The sequence below is a fragment of the Pygocentrus nattereri genome, chromosome 20 (genome assembly GCF_015220715.1).
Source record: "Pygocentrus nattereri isolate fPygNat1 chromosome 20, fPygNat1.pri, whole genome shotgun sequence".
In the NCBI taxonomy this organism is placed as follows: Eukaryota; Metazoa; Chordata; class Actinopteri; order Characiformes; family Serrasalmidae; genus Pygocentrus; species Pygocentrus nattereri.
The window spans coordinates 27387930-27399845 of record NC_051230.1 but is presented as its reverse complement, the minus strand read 5'-3'; the positions used below and the strand labels follow the sequence as shown (position 1 = coordinate 27399845).

The window sequence follows — 11916 nt, the reverse complement described above, 5'->3', positions numbered from 1 at the left end:
AAAAAAGACAGTTCCTTGTGATCGGAAACGATTCTGTGAACTTTGTTGAAACTGGGCTCATTTTGTTAAGAAATCACACAATTTATTTTGTAGTGTCAAAATACAGGACAGTCTTCCTACCTCATTTCCACATGTACTCAGTAAAGAAAGAAAATGAAGAGATATGCTGTCTTAACATTTACGACTTAGCTGATTTCTATCCATTACCTTCTTACTGGAAACATGGATACCAATTGAAACTTGAACTATTTACTAAAACTGAAACAAAACTTTTTTCTTCCATTAGAAATGGACGACCGAGACGACATCAAAAGTTCCATTTCAACTGTTCTACCAGACCTCCCTGAATCCATTCTGAATATTGTGGAGGAGACACTGCAGTCTCTGGGAGTGGGGACCATTGACGATTTCCAATTCGTCCAAGAGGCTGATCTCCTGTGTGTTTTACGGCCAATACAAGCAAGAAAACTTGTAGCTTCTTGGAAGCAAACCTGTAAGTACAACTCCGTTGAAAGCACTTTACATAACCAAAGATGTCAGTGTGGTTGTTTGATACAGTTTATCATGTGTATGTAGTTAATAGCCAATTGCACATGTCAGATGCTTTCCTTTTACACCACAACAGAGCTATTAGATACAAGTTGAAATCTGTTGGCACACATTTTACTTGGTCATGCATGTTAATTTTATTTTAACGTTATATTCTAAACTGAATACAATTCTATGCAGAATATATTTTGCCTTAAGGCCTTCGCACACCATTGCTATTGAATAACAAATGAAAATGAAGCAATCCATCGTTTTTGTTGTACAGCTCAGGGCCCTGGAACCCAAAGCCAGCCAGATGTTAACTCTTCAACTTCATCATCCCTTCTCACCTCTTCTACCTCCTCTCGCTCCTCCCTGTCACCTTGTCCATCACCCAGAAACCTGCTTAATGCCGATGGGGTTGACCACTTTGAAATTCCTACTGAAAGATTTCCTGAGGCTTCCCGAGTTTAAGATGAGAAATGATCAGAATAGTTGCAGCAGAGATGATGAAGGCGTGTCAGTCTCCTACAAAGCATGCTTCTACAGAAATCGCCAAAAAGTTAGTTGGCAAGTATCCTCAGTCATTGAAGGATGTCATCGAAGGGGACGTTGTGGGGACCGGATACCACAGCCTTGTTAAACAGCTTCAAGCCCGTATAGACAACAAAAAGTGCCATGCAACCCCAAGAATACATAAACGCAAATCGTTGTCAAACTCTGACACAGATGAGGTCCCAGCAGTAATGAAAGCGTCAGTCCAGGATACGTATGGCTGTGTTAAGTGGGACATGAAGTTCATGCCAGTCACAGAAACCCTGGAAAGCCAAAATGAAAAGAAAGGAAAAATGAGGTTTCTGTGGGAACAAGCCACTTTCAACCCAGACGAGGTGAAGGAATTGATGGAATCCACGTACTATTCACAGCGTAAGGCAATTAAAAATGGAGCAGCTCTTCAAACACTGAGAGAAGAATGGCCTTTTTTGTTTCACGAAATTGGGATTTCTGCCCACTACCAGCAGCTAACAGGACTGCCACTGACGCAGACATTCCTGAAAAGTGTGGGAAAAAAGGGAAAACAGCTCCTAAACTTCATGGCAACTGTTTGTGCAAACAAGACCAGGCGTGTCTTTGAGACATTGACCAAGCTAAGGTTCCAGAGAGGGCAGTTGGAGGGCTGCTCGGATGACGTGAAGGATATGCTGCTTTTGCTGCTTTCCTACTTTAATGAAGACGAGGCAACCCTGTTCCACTACACTGAAGAAACCAACCAGGCAGCCGACGTTCAGGTGGACTGCTTGCCAGTGACGCCATGCATCATTGTGTGTGGTAAGTGTTTTTTGTTTGTTTTCCCCCCTTTTCAGAATAATAGCTGCAGCTTTTACACATATGGAATATAAAAAAGGAGAGAATCTGCACACTTCAGGTATTCCTTGTGCAAAATAGCTTTACTTGAGTAAAACTAAATCCTGCACCTTTTCAACAGATGAGCGGTGATCCTTCACTACTAACAAACCTGTAATACCTGATATTTAAATCTTTACAGGAGCCTCCTACTACAGTGCCAATAGATTCATGCTGAGCATTGACGGCAAAATTGTTAATGACAACATCGCCCAATTCATCGCTGCCATCAACGTAATGTTCGGCAGTTACTACTGCCTGAACATCCACTATCCAGTACAGTTGAGATCAACGCTGGAGTTCCTTCAGAGGTATGTGTGTGTTGGGGGGTACATTGTGCAAATGTAACAAGCAATGGGTAGAAACTGGAGGTAATAACCAAAATACGCCCAAAAAAACCACTTCACCCACTGAATTTTCTCAGGTAGTGCTACTCATCCAAGATGGCACATCAATGTGTGCTGTGGAAAGAAGGTTTGCTCTGCCCCCCAGCAGTGTCCAGAGCATGGAGGATATGCCAGGACATGCCAGTACATCAGTGCACATGGAGGAGACCATAGAATGGGTTACAACCCAGCAGCGGGATCGCCATCCCCTTTCTTGTGCCAGGTGGCAGAGGAAAATCACTACAAAATGAGATTTGCAGTCCACTAATGTGAATGTTGATGGTCAAATGATCAGAAACTGACTTTATGACGAGTGTATGAGGGCCTGGTATCCACACCTGGGGCCTGTGTTTACCCTCCTCATGAAGTCTGTTTCTGATAATTTGAACCCTCACATCAGTGGCCTGCAAAGCTAATTTTTGCAGGGCTCTGGCAGTGCTCTTTCGCTGCCACCTTGTTCAAGGAAGGAGATGGTGATCTCACTACTGTCCTATGGCCTCCTCCACGTCGCCTGATGTACTGGCATATCTCCTGGCATTGCCTCCATGCTCTGGACACTATGCTGGGGGACACGGCAAACCTTCTTTCCACAGCGCACATTGATGTGCCATCCTGAATGAGTAGCACTAGATGATCAAATTCAGTGGGTGATAAACACCACCTCATTGTACCTCCAGGGTTGGGACACTGACAAAATCAAACCAAAAAATCAGCCAGAAAGGATGAAAAAAAGAAAGAAGCTGTGGCCATCACCTGCAGAATAACGCTGTTTTTGGGGCTTGTTTTGGTTATTTCCTTTCATTTCTACCCATTGCTTGCTAAATGTGCACAACAGTAGGCACAATGGATTCACAATGAGTGTTTCTTGGACAGGCTTGTATCACAGAAGTATGCCATTGCATTGTTTTGGTGTTCTCTTTATTTAATGGCTTGTTCAACATCATTTCTGCACAATGCACTTTGCCCTTTAAAGTGCACCATTTTAAATATTTAGCCCCTTTTCTGAATTGTCTGCAATAAAGTAGAGTGATCCTCACCTTTTTATGTTTGCAACTGTCTCCATTATTTGGCTAAACCAAGCAGCAAACATCAACAAAATTGGTGAATACCACTCTACTTTGTTAAAGACAATTCAGAAAATGGGCTAAATGTTTGAAATAGTGCACTTGTCCTGTTCATTACAGCATTGCCATTCAGTGCTTTGCCCAGGTCTTGGTTAAGCACTTTGTTATACGGCTTCTTGAATGTTGTGCTTTAGATAATAGTTGCGGTACCCTAAGATGTTGGACATCACACAGCTCCTGCCGCACAAAGTGATACAGCTGGAGTGGATGCTCTTAATGCTCCCTGTGTAGAATGTGATCATGATGGGTGGTGGGGCACTGGCTTGCTTCTGTTTGCGCAGGAAGTAGAGGCACTGCTGGGTTTTCTTGTTCTGTGTAAAATACCTACCTTTTTCTCTGTTATCCATGATGTCGGTACTCGGTACACCATGTGTATTTGGGTGCTTCAAAAACAACTAAGTTTTTTTTTTGTTTGTTTACATAGGTGTTTCTTCAACATCAATCCAGAAAGGGGTACAAAGGTTGAGATGAAAAAAACCAAGAAGCAACTGACGGTAAACCCTAGGGTCCTTACCCTCATCTCTGATCTAGCAGATCATGAGTGGAGAGAGACTAATTAACAGTCTGGATACCCACTCCAGCAATGCAATAGCTTCATAGGCACACACACACACACCGCAACGACCCACACACTCTGCCCTGCACTTGCCCCACTTGCCCAAAACTTATTTTGTCCTTTTTTTGTTATTCTGTTTTTTCATACATGTTCGGATTTTATTGCTGTTTATTGCTGTTAAGTCCTGCTTGAATAGCGAGTGTACTTACTTTTGATTTAACAAAAATGGAAAAACAGGTCATTTAAGTTATATTATTAACCTTACTTTTCTGTTGTAAACTCAACAGATGTTGTATTTAACTTACTCTATGCACAGTTTGGAAATAACTTGTGTGCTAATCAAAATATTGTTCAAAATGTTACGTTTCAAAAGGGGTGTGCTCATTAATGTATATAATGAGGGCATTTTATATAATGTAGCGAGTCTTTGTTGGCTCCTGGATTTCGTTGATAATCTGACATCCACAGTAACTATTTGTTTTTTTTATTTTGAGATGTTGGGGTTGTTTGTTTATTCTATTTTTTCATCCTCAAAATTTGATACAGGTTCGGAGATGTTTGGAGATTTTATTGCTGTTGTTTTTAAGTCCTGCTTGAATAGCTGCCTACTGTGTTATACAGTGAACACCGATAATGACTACACCCCTTTTGAAAAGTAACATTTTGAACAATATTTCAATAAGTACACGTTATTTCCAAAATGTGCGTAGAGTAAGTTTAATACAACATCTGTTGAGCTTACAAAAGAAAAGTAAGGTTAATAGTATAGCATAAGTGACATAGTGTTCCATTTTTGTGCAATTATGGTGGTGCAAAAGTGAATGTAATTACTTTTGATTTAACAAAAATGGAAAAACAGGTCATTTAAAGCTGCACTGTGTAGGAAGGTGGCCAGAATAGGTATCACAACTATGCTGCTCGTTGAAACAGTGCTGTCTACTGCCAAATTTAATCTTTTCATGAATATTTAATAAATAATGAACTAATATTCACTAGTATGACCAAAGTACAGTACGTTTTGCAGCTAAACTGTCTATTTCTGGATATTCAAAATAGTGGACAATGGAGAATATCCCCCTTTTCATGTATGAAAAGTGCAATTTGGTGGTGGTAAGTACTCCGGAAAAGGTAACGGTAAATGAACTACTAAAAATATTACACAGTGCACCTTTAAGTTATATTATTAACCTTACTTTTCAGTTGTAAGCTCAACAGATGTTGTATTAAACTTACTCTATGCACATTTTGGAAATAACATGTGCTAATCAAAATATTGTTCAAAATTTTACTTTTCAAAATGGGTGTGGTGTGCTCATTAATGTATATAATTAGGGCATTGTATATAATGTTTGTTTGCTGATTTTAGTGATCTCCGCGGTCACTTTGTTTGTTTGTTTGGAGACAATAAAAAAAATGGTTTGAATAGCTGGCTTCTGTGTTTAATATTGGTAATAGGTGTAATGTTTTTGCCCGCCTTCTAGTAATATTGTGACATCCACAGGTGCTGGTAATTCATTGTAAAACTTATTTCAGATTTTAACAGGACTTGACCCTAAAATGAGGTAATAAATGATGTGAAATGGATGGGAATTCCCCTTAAAAGCAACAGTTATAAACTGTGAATTAAACAGTCATACTGATGAGCCACACAATTGTGCTGTTGTTTTAACAGGAATAAACCATAAAAAAAGGGTAATAATTTATGTGGAATTGATAGAAATTCACCTTAAATGCAAACGGTTTATACTGTGAATTAAACAGTAATAAAATAATTGTGCTGTTGTTTTAACAGAAATTGACCATAAAATAGGAAAGTAAATGCTGTGGAATGGATAGTATTTCACTTAAAAAGCAACAGGGTAACATTGTGAATTGTACAGCTATACCATGAACCTATATACAATTTCACCGTTATTTTAACAGTAACTCCCCTTTATTGGAACTTTTTTAAACTGTTGTTTTTACAAGTGTTAATATACCTTACCGTAAAGCCATATACAAGATCACGGCATTTTTTACAGTGAAAAAATGGCAACCACAGCTGCCAGTTTTTCACTGTAAATTTGACAAGATTTTTTTTACAGTGCAGTGTAATAGCAATGTAATTTTGCACGTGTACATCAGTTACAGTACATGCGTTAACGCTGTCCTGCTGCGCATGCTTTCAATACCACTGATCTTAAAAAGCTTGAAGGAAACACCTGGCATAAAATTGCTGGCTCTGTAATCAGATCTCTCATAAATATGTTATCTGAATACATGCCATTAAAATGTTTTATTTGTCACTGCAGATGGAGAACTCTTTAATGGAAAGAGGAAAGCTATTAAAAACAAAGAGGAAGCCAAGAACTTGTTTAAGGAGTTTCATTCCTCTCCCATGGGTGGACATACTGGCATTATAAAGACGAGAAATGCCATATGTTCCAGATTTTACTGGCAGGGGATGTCAGTTGATATTGATAACTGGGTATGTGTTTCTGTATTTTTCAATCTAAATATAATACAATCTAATACATAATACAATACAATCTAATATAATACAATCTAAATATCTGACACTTGTCATAAAAGGTACTGGAGTGCGACAAATGTCAAAAAGTTGGCAAACCTTTGACTGCTGTTCAGCCATTGCAGTGTATTAAGGTAAACATATCTAACATTACAGTTTTTAGCAACTGTACATAGAAAACTAAATACTGAAGCTATGTTTTTTATTTTGTAGGTGTCTGCTGTCTGGGAGCTTCTTGGAATTGACTTAACAGGACCATTACCAAAAACCACAAGTGGCTTCCAGTACATTCTCACAGTCACAGATTACTTTTCAAGGTGAGGTTGGAAAAAATCTCTGCTTAGTAACATACAGACATGGATGTCCCAAACGTATTCTCTCAGACCAAGGAAGAGAATTTGTTAATGAAGTAAGTGCATATTAATCATATTTTAGTTAGAAGTTAGAATGTTCATTACAAATTTTCATTACATCACTTTTTGTATTTCTTGAAATACTTGGTGTTCACAGTAGCCTTACAGTAGTCATACATTTAATGTTGTTTAATAAAATACATTTAGAAAGTAAAGATTTGTTGTTTTTTTAAGCTAAACCAGAGCCTTTGTGAGTTGCTATCTATTGAAAGAAGTGTGACAGCTGCTTATCATCCGCATACAAATGGCCTCGATGAAAAGACCAATGACAACATAAAACGGTAACATTATTCATTTTCTTAATATTTACTATACATGAAATGGGAATTATAGTGTTAATAAATGTGTACACTGTAGAGCTCTGAAAAAAATGGTTAATGAGCAGCAAGACAACTGGGACATCTATCTGGATGCTACCTTATTTTCTATGAGGTCAAAAGTCCACACTACTACAAAACACTCACCATTTCTTCTGATGTATGAAAGAGAAGCAGTTTTCCCAGCAGAAGTTCCTGTTGAGGTTCCAGTAAGTGATTTTGTTGTATGCATTAGCTTAATTTGGCATAGCTATACTTGTTTATGGATATAGTATTGACTTTCATTTGTAAATTTGTAAATATGCTATATATTTTTTTCTGTTTAACCATCATGCTACATTTCCATACATGGTAGTCTTTAATATGTAAGGTGTTGCTTGAGTGTTGTATTTCTCATAAATAATGTTGTTTTATGATTTTATTAACTTAATGACACCATTCTATTTGAAGTACAATAAATTATTTGTCTTATTTTAATGTTTTTGATCACAATAATTTATGTTTTCATTATAGATTTCCACCATTATTTTACCTACAGAATCTAGTTACAGTAAGTATCTAGATTCCAAAATGAAAATGGAGGAAATCAAGAAAACAACAGAAGACAACATTCAAATGTCCCAGGAGAAACAAAAGGCAGCCTATGCCAGGAAAGTACAGAAGAAGTACTCAAACATTGTTTATAATGTTGGAGATGAAGTCCTTCTTTTAAATATGAGGAAACGTGGAAGAAAAGGAGGAAGAATTGAACCAGACTTCTTTGGACCTTATGTCATTCAAACGATAAGTGGGAAGCTTGTTACTCTTAAGAACACAGAAGGAACAACATTAAAAAATCAATACAATATTGACCACATCAAACCATACAGAAGAAGCTCTGACTCTCAATATTTATCGAGAAGCAAAGATATGCCCAAAGTGTTGAACGACAATCACCCAATTCATACCCATGAGAAGCATTTAGCTGACAAGATTTCTTCAGATAACAGTAATCTGCAAACAGCCAGCGATAATGACAGTTCTCCACAGGTACCTTCCCATTCTGAAAAAACAGAATCCAGTTTTGGAAAGGCCTTCTGTTATTCATTAGGCAAAGGAGAAAACGGACCAGAAACATAAAATTGTAAAAGAATTAAACATAACCAAAAGACCTGAAGAAACCAAACTGAAGACTCACTCCCCCCTGCCTACTGTTAAGAGAAGTCTACAAGAAGAAGGTTTTAAAGTTGTAATTCACATCATTTGACCGGTTGGTCAAGTTCTTGCCAGTTTAGCTTTTCTTTCCAGTTGGCCTGTTGGCCCTCTCTTGTTGGCCCGTTGGCCATACTTTGCACTATTGGACATAATAACTTTAAAACAGTTGTAATTAATTGATACAACAATCACAATAAACAAATTGATGTTTACTGCACAAAGAAATTGTCATAGTTTTAAAAATCTGGGACAAGAGAAACAGCTAGGCTGTATTACAGAAAGTTCTTGTGTATTCTAAATTAACTTTAAAATTGAATTTTAACACAAACAGCAAATGAGTAAGGGTGGCTGTAAGAAGAGTGAAGTAAGAAATTGGCTGTTTGTAATGTACAGATTTACATCGATTAACATTTGTTTTAGATGCATACCTTCAGTCCCTCATTAAAGACAAACAGGCAAGTATAATGTTTTGATTTATGTGTTTACTGGTGTGTTGCTTTACACATGTACGTATTATGTTTGTACTCTTGTTGACAGAAGTCTGTTCACCATATGGATGCTGTCATTGCTTCATCTTTGTTTGCTGGACAGTTTAGATGTCTTACAAAGGTAGTTATAATATACAAAAAAGTATTATTGCTGACTTGTAAAAGAATCACTAACATGCTTTTAATGTTTTTCATACAGATGAAGTTTGCATTTGAGGACATTTGGTTGTGTCCTGTAAACACTGGTTCACACTGGATTCTAGTGGTGTGTCTGAACTAAGTATCTCTTTACTTACTATAATGTATGTATTGCAAATACTGTACAGTGCATATATAAAAACTTTAGACATTTTTAAGAGTACTTTTTTGTTTCTCAGCCTAAAATCAGTGCTCATGAAAAAATAACAAAATAAATTGTCTACCTTTCTTCAGATATTTGATTTTATTTTATGTAGTACTTGAGCCATTCTATGTATGTAACAAAAATATAGTAAATATAATAAAAAAAAAGATTTCATAGCTTAATTTTTCCTGTGAAAATACTACAGATAACCGTAGTCAAATTCTATCCCATTATTTTCCAGGTTGATTCATTTTAATGGCATATGTCAGTCTATGGGTTTTTTCCTATGGCAGGAAACAGATGAAGGTGTAATATTACCCATTTCATGTGGTCACTGCATCATCATTTCCCTTTTCATTTAATGCTATATATTGGCTTACATTACATTTAACAAAAAAGCATAACTTCAACTACCTCTGTCTCATTAACAACAAATGATTATGCACTTCATAAAAGTGTACTTTTTTTGGGCTCTCAGGATGTTTTCAGGGAGTCATTAACAATGTTTAATAAATATGTAATAATCACGACAGGTGTGTAATTACATTTCATTTTCTGGGTATGAATTTTATACTCACACTAATTATTTACTCTAGATTATCGACATGTCAGCAAAAACTGTGGTGCGTATTGACCCTCTTGGAAATGAATGTTCATATGAGCGCAAGTTTCTGCATAACTGGAGGTAACATTGTCACAACTGAAGCTTTATTCTTCTTGAAGATATTGTAATATTGTAAAGTATTGTGTCATGTGTCCATTAATAAACAGGAACATTCTGAAGACAATGGCACATAACTCGCAGAGAGCTAAGTGGCAAATAAAGACCATGCAGCACAACAGACAGAGGGATGGAAGTAGTTGTGGAGTTTTAGTACTGAAGGTTGAGGATTTTAAATTACTGTTTCCTCTGTATGGATTTTTCATGATGATTAATTAATAGTAAGAAATATTTCTCTTTAGTAAGAAATATTTCTTTTATAGTTTGCAGAACATTTCCTTCTGACTGGTAGAATTGATGGAGTTGAAACCACATCGCTTGCTGTGAGTGCTGCACGGATGGACATTGCCTGTTCACTCCTTAAATGTCGAGGTGACTTTCTTAGGAAAACGATTTGTTGTAGTTTGTTTCCTGTCTTATACACACTCAAATTTAATTAGTAGCCAAAGCTCATGAGTACTACAGCAAAAAGTACTGTGATCACATTATTTACCTTGCACATTGTAAAACATCTTGTCTAAAATAATTAGTTGCATGGTGAACAGTATAGGAATATTATAATCATTCATGTGTCTGGAAAAAAAATTGCTTTTAGGGAATGCAGAAGATTACTGTGTAATTTGCACGATATTGCAAGGAGATGCCAACAAGAGCATGGTTGAAATGGTACGTATTAAATAAAATGGGCTTTAGTAAATGCATGGTAGTAAATGTAGAACTTCATATTTGAATGAAACTTAGTAGAAACGAATGTGCGACACTGCAGTATGGTTCATTGTTTTACATTTCTGATTACATTTTGCTTTCTCTTTTAGGTGCAGTGTGACCAGTGTAGTCGGTGGGCACATTTTGGATGTGCCCAATTTATTAAAACAGATGTGGACTACATTTGTGAAAAGTGTAACAAAAAGAAATAGATTCTGTTTTGTTTTCTCTCTTTGTTTGTGCACAGATTGTCATTTTAATGTTGAGCTTGATTTGTTTATATTTCCTAACTTTATTATTGTTTTTATTTATTAGGACATTTAATTTATCTGTGTTTAAAACTAATGTGTTTATATAAATTATCATGTCTATTAAAATTGCCTTATGTCATTTTAATGTTTCATATTGAAAATACTACCTTTTGTTAAACTGGTAGTTAATAAAGAAATTGTTTATTATTCTGATGTTTTCTAATAAAACATCTATTACCTATTACTGATTTCATGACAGTCCATCGATATGTGCTACCCCTAATATAATACCGGTAGGAGGATCTGACACTGTATTTTTAGCCTATCGATATGTGCTACCCCTAATATAATACAGGTAGGAGAATCTGACACTGTATTTTTAGCCTATCGATATGTGCTACCCCTAATATCACAAAATAGTCGCGGTATTATTTTTCGACACGGTAGCACATATCGATAGATACGATCTATAAATATACGCTACGGTAGGACGTCTCGACGAAGTAGGACAAATCGATAGAACACTGGAATACATGCAAGCCCCAAGTCAGTTCGAGCTCGCGGTCCAGAGAAGAAGAGAAGCGTTCACAAGTAGCAAGCAAGCAAGCAAAATGTATTTATATAGCGCTTTTTACAACAGTTGTTGTCACAAAGCAGCTTTACAGATCAATCAGTATTACAGAAAGAAAAGAAAAGAAAATCTGGGTCCAAGCCCCCATGAACAAGCCAGCAGCGACGGTGGCAAGGAAAAACTCCCTAAAGAGGAAGAAACCTTGAGAGGAACCAAGACTCAGAAGGGGAACCTATCCTCCTACGACACCGGATAGCAAACATTATTAGTATAAAGTATTATAGTACAAAGTGGGAAAAGAAAAGATCTGAGGGTGAGGATTGCACAGCATTGTAAAGCAAGAAACTCAGTGGTGGTCAAACGGTCCAGAAGGCTGGTGAGCAGCGGCACCCGATCAAGGCAGAAG

At 36.9% G+C, this 11916-nt stretch overlaps 1 protein-coding gene across 1 annotated transcript; it reads left to right on the top strand.

Annotated features, from left to right (window-relative positions):
• Nucleotides 1-1010: 1010 nt before the first annotated feature.
• Nucleotides 1011-10948, top strand: LOC119261873. Its single transcript, XM_037531892.1, has 15 exons — nt 1011-1857; nt 2075-2243; nt 3867-3936; nt 6290-6465; nt 6570-6641; nt 6721-6916; nt 7095-7201; nt 7278-7446; nt 7751-9040; nt 9119-9184; nt 9859-9947; nt 10034-10145; nt 10247-10355; nt 10579-10649; nt 10799-10948. Exons 1-4 carry the CDS (start codon nt 1011-1013, stop codon nt 6398-6400), a joined length of 1197 nt encoding a protein of 398 aa, XP_037387789.1. The 3' UTR covers nt 6401-6465; nt 6570-6641; nt 6721-6916; nt 7095-7201; nt 7278-7446; nt 7751-9040; nt 9119-9184; nt 9859-9947; nt 10034-10145; nt 10247-10355; nt 10579-10649; nt 10799-10948.
• Nucleotides 10949-11916: the final 968 nt, after the last annotated feature.

Bases quoted from the DNA above. Each gene is read 5' to 3' on its own strand.
- LOC119261873 (XM_037531892.1), top strand. From the start codon at position 1,011: ATGATCAGAATAGTTGCAGCAGAGATGATGAAGGCGTGTCAGTCTCCT. The intron at 1,858-2,074 runs GTAAGTGTTTTT...AAATCTTTACAG, and splicing joins GCCATGCATCATTGTGTGTG to GAGCCTCCTACTACAGTGCC. The intron at 2,244-3,866 runs GTATGTGTGTGT...TTGTTTACATAG, and splicing joins ACGCTGGAGTTCCTTCAGAG to GTGTTTCTTCAACATCAATC.